The sequence below is a fragment of the Homarus americanus genome, unplaced genomic scaffold (assembly GCF_018991925.1).
Source record: "Homarus americanus isolate GMGI-L3 unplaced genomic scaffold, GMGI_Hamer_2.0 scaffold48016, whole genome shotgun sequence".
NCBI lineage: Eukaryota > Metazoa > Arthropoda > Malacostraca > Decapoda > Nephropidae > Homarus > Homarus americanus.
In genome coordinates, this window is record NW_024755055.1 from 823,523 (window position 1) to 831,951 (window position 8,429).

Consider the following 8,429-nt stretch of genomic DNA (forward strand, 5'->3'; position numbering starts at 1 on the left):
TATGAGTGGCACACGGAAACTGTGAAACCGACTCCGAGAACGGAACAGTCCATCCTATAGTCGTCAAAACATGGTGGTAAAAATTAATGCTACCAGTTAACCACCCTAAATCTGTCGTTCCTAGCCCGGCTCAAATAGGCCGAAGACCAAAGAGGGTAAAAGTTGGAACAGAGGGTTGGCACTCGAACGCGTTTATATATTTCGTTCAAATTTTCTAGTTGTTCTTTGGATGATGCCGAGTAAAAATATCGAAACAACATTGTAGTTTCTTTTAGCCTATCTTTCGATCATAAATTAATTGTCAGTGGGCAGGGCTATACTGCCCATTCTGGGGTCACTAATCCTAAGGGGATAACTTAAATCTACTCTTAATTTTAAGGTCGCTGCCACCAGACCCCCTGGACAGTATGTAGCTTGTTTAGGTAGCTACATCTCAGGTACACTCCACACCTACAAGTATGGAACTCCTCGGTGTTCTTCAGGTACACATACCAGGTACCTCTTTCACACTCTACTCTTGCTAAGTAGATGGTATACTTCCCAGGTAATCATACCAGTACTGGTTCCACGCCTGGTATTCTTAAGTCGCTCCACGTGGTGACCGCGAAACTTCTCCAACACACAATTATGTTCTCCTATCCTGAGTGGTGATATGTAGGGTATCCACAGACTCACAGTGAAGGTGGCATAATGACCGTAAGCAGTACACACCACACCCGGTGGGTTCCTCACAGTGGTGGTTGCTCGGCCTACGCTCTGGGCGCCCACCTGTTTTGGTGAGAAGTCGGGCGGCACTGAGGGCGATGCCTGGCGTCTCACACTGAACTAGTCCTACAGTTTACAATCTTTAATTTTCACTTTGACATTATTCTGGTTCCCACATATACACTTTTCTATCTATTGTGACCTTCTGCCTTATAATTATATATCTTAATCCTAAATTACATACGAAAGTAAGGGTCTGGTTTGTTAGTTCCTGGGGAAATTCATTGTCTTATAATAATAACCCAGAACCGTAGCCCGGGGCGGAATAGGCGCCAACCCGAACAAAGGCCTTGGCTAGTGTTTTCTCGGCGTGTGTCTATCCACTTCACTCTGTATTTAGGGATCCTCCCCTCACACGTTGAACACATAAGATTCTCTGATCATTGTATTGTTCGTGGTTCATCGTCACATGGGGTAACGAGATGTACTAAGCTCACACCGAGGTATACAAGATATTCTCTTTGAAGTATAGTTTCTGGATCACTTCCAACACTTCACATAGGTCTCCTTCATTTATCATTTCTCCAGATCATTGTTCTCATATATTTTCATCCTATAACTGCGGTAGCTATGTTTACTAATCGTTCACAGACGTAAATATTATGACCTTCAGACACGGTTACACTTATCCCTTATAGTACACTAGTCTGTATCAATTGGACCTTCCCAATCATCCTATAGATACCTTGAGTTCTTCTTAATGCTATCAGCTCTTAATATTATATGCCTTTACATTGGTACAATTCGATTAAACCAACATACAGTAGGCGAGTCATCCCTTACCAAAGTTTCTCGATGTTATGTAGCGTAATATGTTTGAGAGATATTAAGGATGACAATTATGTGCGCAGTACAGGGCATGAAAGGCGGGGAAAATTACGGTTAAAACACTGATCATATGGCAGTGCTTTCATGTCTACGTACTTTGCAGACGAAATAAATTATGTACCGTAAATATGGGGACCATGTTTTGGTTCCCTTTGTCTACTATTCGGGAGTGTCTGCGGTCTTAGTTTAGTTCAATAAACCAACGACGATCTCACCGAGTGTGTTTATTGCGACAATGCACAGGCTAGGAGGTTAGGTTAAGTTAAGCCCTAACAGGTTCTGTGCAGTGTCGTTTGTATCATCAAAGCATCTGAAAATTTGGTGCACTTCCATAATATCCTGGTGCCGTCTGCCTCACCTTTACCCAAAAGAGAATACACACAAACAGGAACGGTAGCACATAGGGGCTAACAAAATAGCAAGGGCTTCCAGCACCGAGTCTTATTTAAAAAACAAAGAAATACCAGAAATCTTGTTATTCCTAGACAACAACACTCACCTATCAGACGAAGTGACAAACGAAAAACGCCTCTCCATGAAGCCTAAAATCTGGAAAAAGCGGAACACACCTCGATAGTAAGCACCTGCTAAATGCCTATAAACAAATGGGGATTGGTGGTCGACTCGTCATGCCAACCGTCATGAAGTATGGGAAACTTGAAGCAGCGGTAAATGGAAGAAAACGGATGAAACCCGAGGGAGGATTAACGCATTTGTTTTTGTTTTATTATATATATAATTTTTATTGAGTCTTATTGTCAATACTGTGGCCTGGTCTTGTTTTGGCCAGGCTAAGAGGTTATATGAGTCCCAGTTCTCTCTCCGTTGGAGGGGCTTGGTAGCAACAAACCGCATGTAAATACACACTAACGGCGAGAGCATTTCTTTTTTATTAACCTTCATACTCTTCACCATTGATCAGCTCGTTAGCCGATCGGTCGCGTCTCTGTAACGCACTGTTGGCAAATAGTAGGCATGCACTGGCTGCCGAATGCATCTGAACCTGCTCCAGTACTCGTTAAGTCTGGTCTTGAAAGAGCTTATACAAGGCGCACTCACAGCCATCATCTATAGGCCTGGGTATATTTCCATCCAAATCCATTTTTGTTCTCATTCATCCATATTTCCAAATGTTAACTAACCAATAGGCGGATACAAAATGAGAGCATCTAATACCAGGAATATGTAAACAACGCTGTACCTTGTTTGTTTGTTTGTATTTCTTACAGTTTAAAAATCAAGATCGTCAGATGGAGGTTTGAAGAGGTCATTTCAGGTAGCGATGCAACCTTTGTCATTGTTAAAAATTGATACATTAAAATCTCAGTACAATAAAATTCACCAAAGCCGGGATCTACACGCGAGGAACTCCCAGACAGTCACCAGGGCTGGGATCTACACGCGAGGAACTCGCGGACAGTCACCAGGGCCGGGATCTTCACGCGAGGAACTCCCAGACAGTCACCAGGGCTGGGATCTTCACGCGAGGAACTCCCAGACAGTCACCAGGGCTGGGATCTTCACGCGAGGAACTCCCAGACAGTCACCAGGGATCTTCACGCGAGGGGGAACTCCCAGACAGTCACCAGGGCCGGGATCTTCACGCAAGGAATTCCCAGGCAGTCACCAGGGCTGGGATCTTCACGCAAGGAACTCCCAGACAGTCACCAGGGCCGGGATCTTCACGCAAGGAATTCCGGCAGTAGCTCATGCACCTTCTCCAGGGTCAAGATATTTACATCGAGACAAGATGCGGGTTAATGTAAAGGCCTATCAATGTGGTATAGTTGATGGCTGGCGCGGCGAGACACGACTGGTCACGCATCATGTCAACAGTCCAAGAAGTCCCCTCCGAAGCGCCTTGAGCAATCCCTGTAAGGAAAAAAATTCTATGATCTTACTATGCGAGATCGTAAGGCATTAGAGCAATAATGATCACTTAGTTGACAAAATTAAATTGGGCCCCAAGTGCCCGATTGTCGTTAGGGACAGTGAGGATACCGTATTGCCTACCAAGCCTTCGGTACACAAGTAGGCAGTGTGTGATCGGCACTGTACTTCACCCACCGGCAAGTTATATTAGAGTGTTCGTCAGTCGTCTCTTGATACAATTAGTGTTAATTTGTCATGAGATGTATTACACAGGACTTACTCACCTCAGATTGGTAGATTCACCATCAGTCTTCCGTTCCTAATCTTCTGGAACCTTTTCGTCACGAGGTAGTAACCTTTACACCGTAGAGCTCCCCGTTACTTGCAAGTTTGATTTCAGTCGTCAGCTCAAACGAGATACATTCCACCTAAGAGCCCGGAGGCAGCAGGTGCTTGAAGAATTCCATCTTGGCGACGCATCGGCTGACGTACTCTTTTGTTTCCTGCACTCCCACTTCCTGAAAATAATCTGAAACTGTGAGAGTTTCAGGGCAGTTGAAAGAGAGTATGGAATCTGAATGTTCTGTAGAGTTAAACTTAATATATACGTTGCCTCCTGGAATTACGGAAGCCACTTCAAAATCAGAATCACAAGCCGAATTATTCTCCTCGCTCGATAAAGTTTCAAAATCTGAGCAGAATGTGGAGTGACTTATCAGTGTGTTCATCTCCCATGAATTGTGTGCTTGGGAGGACTCGCTCTGCCTGCTGACGGCCCAGGCGATGTTCCACGGGGGGTAAAGAGCCAGTACTTCTGGTGCAGGATTCGGATCAGTGACTTGGGACTCTTGAGTGGGGTCAGCGGCCTGGGACCTGGTACGAGGAATCGGCAGGTATCCAGAGACCCTAAGAGACGAAGCGTTTATCCTGGGCCACCGTGGATGGGTCTCTACACTGTCATTACGACCACCAACAGGAAACTGTAGGCAGGGATTCTGAGGTGGACTATATAACCCTCTTGGTTGTTGTGGAATTATTGTATTTGGAGAGTTTGTTGTACGAGGTTGGCTTGGCGTAGAACTAATAGAGCTTGTATGGGGAGGTACATGCACGGTAGCCTGCTTAAGGAGACCTGCAGTCAGAGGCACTAATCTCGTCGGTTTTGAAGAGGTTGGTGACGATGGCGAGGAGGTCGACGGTCGACTTTTTGTCGGCCAGGGAGACGTTGACTGATGCTGGTTTGACCACTGTGAAGGAGGTGACAGTCTGCATGCTGACATGGTTGGAGAAGGAGCCTTCGTCAACCAATGTGGCAGACGAGATTTAGTTGACCTAGGTGAAGCTTGCGGTGGAGCAGAATATGTCGGCCAAAATGAAGCTTGCGGTAGTGAATATATCGGCCATTGTGAAGCTTGCAGTAGGGCAGTATATGTCTGCCAAGATGGAGCCTGTGGAGGGGGAAAATATGTCTGCCAAAGAGAAGCCTCTGGCAGAACCGAGTTTGTCGACCAAGGTGAAGCCTGCGGCGGATGCGAGTTTGTCGACCAAGGTGAAGCCTGCGGTGGATGCGAGTTTGTCGACCAAGGTGAAGCCTGCAGTCGATGCGTGTTTGTCGACCAAGGTGAAGCCTGCAGTCGATGCGAGTTTGTCGACCAAGGTGAAGCCTGCAGTCGATGCGAGTTTGTCGACCAAGGTGAAGCCTGCAGTGGATGCGAGTTTGTCGACCAAGGTGAAGCCTGCAGTGGATGCTCGACCAAGGTGAAAGTCGACCTGCAGTTTGTCGACAAGGTGAAGCCTGCGAGTTTGTCGACCAAGGTGAAGCCTGCGGTGGATGAGAGTTTGTCGACCAAGGTGAAGCCTGCGGTGGATGAAGTTTGTCGACCAAGGTGAAGACCCCTGCGGTGGATGAGTTTGTCGACCAAGGTGAAGCCTGCGGTGGATGAGAGTTTGTCGACCAAGGTGAAGCCTGCGGTGGATGAGAGTTTGTCGACCAAGGTGAAGCCTGCGGTGGATGAGAGTTTGTCGACCAAGGTGAAGCCTGCGGTGGATGAGAGTTTGTCGACCAAGGTGAAGCCTGCGGTGGATGAGAGTTTGTCGACCAAGGTGAAGCCTGCGGTGGATGAGAGTTTGTCGACCAAGGTGAAGCCTGCGGTGGATGAGAGTTTGTCGACCAAGGTGAAGCCTGTGGAAGAGGAGAGTTTGTCGCCAATGGTGAAGCCTTTTGAAGAGGAGAGTTTGTCGCCAATGGTGAAGCCTTTTGAAGAGCTGAGTTTTCTGAACGAGATGAAGCCTTTGGCATGCCAGAGAGTGTCGACCAAAATGAGGCAAGTGGCAAACCAGAGTTCGTCGTCCAACATGAGGCTGTTGGTAGACGAGAGTTGGAGGACACGGGATCGCTCTCCCTGTGACCTCGAGATGCAGTATGAGGAGGTCGGGAGTCTGGTGGAGGAACAGAGACGGAAGACCTGGATGGGGAGAGGCCCGTCGTGGCAATAGTATTAGGCCTAGGAGTATTAGTGGTAGCAGACACAGCAGTAGTAGCAGATGTAAAAGTAACAGTAGAAGTAACTATAGAAGACAAGACGGGGGGGAAACCAGGAGGAGGAAGAACCGTGGCGGGAGGAGGTGAAGTGCGATTTATGAAACCTAATTCAGTTGGCGTGTTGGCGCAGGGTGAAGAGGGCCGAGTGCGGTTGGCGCAGGGTGAAGAGGGCGTGTGGGCACAGAGCGAAGAGGGCGTGTGGGCACAGGGCGAAGAGGGCGTGTGGGCACAGGGCGAAGAAGAGGGCGTGTGGGCACAGGGCGAAGAGGGCGTGTGGGCACAGGGCGAAGAGGGCGTGTGGGCACAGGGCGAAGACTCTAGCGGACGAGAGTTTGAGGACAAGGGATCGCTCTCCCTGTGACCTTGAGGCGAAGTATGAGGACAACACGAAGGAGAATGTAGGGAGTCCGGTGGAGGAACAGAGACGGGAGACCTGGGTGGGGAGAGGCCCGTCGTGGCAGAGGCAGTAGCAGTTGTGGCAGATATAGTGGTGGTACCAATAACAATAGTAACATCACTAGTAGTAGCAGCAGTAATACCAGTAGTCGTGCTCGTAGTTACAGTAGTCGTGCTCGTAGTTCCAGTAGTCGTGCTTGTAGTAACAGTAGGAGTCGTCGTAATAACCGCACCACGGGTAGAAGTAGCCATGGCAGTGGTAGATTTAGCAGTAGAAGCCGTAGTAGCAGTATCAGCCGAGGTAAAAGAGGACTTGAAACGAAAACACAATGGGAAGCCAGGAGGAGTGGCGATGGCAGGTGAAGTGCGATGTGTAAAACCAAATTCAGTCGGCAGAACGGTGAAGGGTGGGTCGGCGTAGGATGGGTTGGCGTGGGGCGAGATTAGGTTGGCGTGGGGCGAGATTAGGTCGGCGTGGGATGGGTTGACATGGGGCGAGATTAGGTTGGCGTGGGGCGAGATCAGATCGGCGTAGGATGGGTTGGCGTAGGGTGGGTTGGCGTAGGGTGGGTTGGCGAAGGGTGGGTTGGCGTGGGGCGAGATTAGGTTGGCGTGGGGAGAGATAAGGTTGGCGTGGGGAGAGATAAGGTTGGCGTGGGGTGGGTTGGCCTGGGGCGCTAATAGGTTGACGTGGATAAAGAAGGGTGGGTTGATGTAGGGCGAGATTAAATTGGCGTAGCATAAAGAGGGCGGGTTGGCGTAGGATGAGGAGGGCGGGTTGGCGTAGGATGAGGAGGGCGGGTTGGCGTAGGATGAGGAGGGCGGGTTGGCGTAGGATGAGGAGGGCGGGTTGGCGTAGGATGAGGAGGGCGGGTTGGCGTAGGATGAGGAGGGCGGGTTGGAAATACGGGAAATGATTGGGTTGTGGCCGCGTAAAGGAGAAGAGTTGCTGTGTAATGAAGACGGCGCTACCTCGGCACCCACAGGCGCTTCCACACATGTAAGTGATGCGTTATTCCCTATAAGTGGTACTTCACCTCCTTCGTCCAAGTCATCGTCCGGCACAACACACAAGGGTGAGTTATCCACCTGGGTCGTCACACCTCCGGTACGATCCACCGAATTCGAGATGTTTTCATTGCCTTTTTGTTCCATTGTACGGTTGTAGTATAGCCTCTCAAGTCCCAAGGGTTTTCTATTGATTCAGAAATTTAAAATAGTTTTTAAAAAGTTAAAAAAAATAGTCCGGTAGCCGTAAAAATTGTCGACCAGTGTATTCCCAGCAACTCACACCACGGTGGCCCCACACACACTGATGAGTGATGGCTGGTTACAGAGGTCTCGGTCCACGTCACGTGAAGTGGGAGTGTTCAGTAACCTCCTGACCAATGAGAAGCCTTGGTGTGCTGGAGAACAAGCGATACCTTCCTTAACAACCTTTGGCATTCCGCTGAATTGTCACTATTACAAAGCTAGTCTAAACATATCTCAGGAGGTTATATTTACACCAAAACAACATACTTTGGTAAGGATGAATCGGAATGAAATTGAAGGACACGTTCTAGGTTGCACTAGGGGTATAATTACGTTGGAACACACGCTTATGACAAGTTAAACAAGGCTAAATTTGATGTTACGGCTAATTCATATTATATTAGATACATATTAGGTTAGGTTGCGTTAGGATATAGTCGAGATGTATTAGTGGGGTTAAATTCTGAGTACAGGCTTAGCAAGTACTCCTCATCCCGCCCTCCCCCGTCACCTAGTTTGGACCTGCCCAATTACCATTCATTCATTACTTTCCTTCTTTCTATTTACTTACTGTCTTCCTGTCCATTTCTGTCCTCTACTTACATCTTTTTCCATCCCTAGATTTTCATATATTTATCCCTGTTTTTAATCGATATTTTCTCATGGCTTTGTCTTTATTTCCTATTATATGTTTCCAATAGCCTTTAACTGCATTGTTTTAATTTAATTCTCTCTGTCTCTTATCTAATGTAATATTGTGGTCTGTGCTTCC

The 8,429-nt window shown here is 48.0% G+C and overlaps 2 protein-coding genes across 2 annotated transcripts; one reads left to right on the plus strand and one right to left on the minus strand.

Moving 5' to 3' along the window:
- Positions 1 to 3,188: 3,188 nt before the first annotated feature.
- Positions 3,189 to 5,038, minus strand: LOC121856248 (mucin-5AC-like). Its single transcript, XM_042351626.1, has 2 exons — positions 3,750 to 5,038; positions 3,189 to 3,465 (listed from the first exon to the last, which is right to left on the minus strand). Exon 1 carries the CDS (start codon positions 4,743 to 4,745, stop codon positions 3,894 to 3,896), a length of 852 nt encoding a protein of 283 aa, XP_042207560.1. The 5' UTR covers positions 4,746 to 5,038; the 3' UTR covers positions 3,189 to 3,465; positions 3,750 to 3,893.
- A 332-nt stretch (positions 5,039 to 5,370) lies between these two features.
- On the plus strand, positions 5,371 to 5,961 carry LOC121856189 (von Willebrand factor A domain-containing protein DDB_G0286969-like). The gene has a single exon (XM_042351533.1). It carries the CDS (start codon positions 5,371 to 5,373, stop codon positions 5,959 to 5,961), a length of 591 nt encoding a protein of 196 aa, XP_042207467.1.
- The last annotated feature ends 2,468 nt before the right edge of the window (positions 5,962 to 8,429 follow it).

Coding starts and splice junctions, on each gene's coding strand:
- LOC121856248 (XM_042351626.1), bottom strand. CDS start 4,745: ATGTCAGCATGCAGACTGTCACCTCCTTCACAGTGGTCAAACCAGCAT.
- LOC121856189 (XM_042351533.1), top strand. CDS start 5,371: ATGAGTTTGTCGACCAAGGTGAAGCCTGCGGTGGATGAGAGTTTGTCG.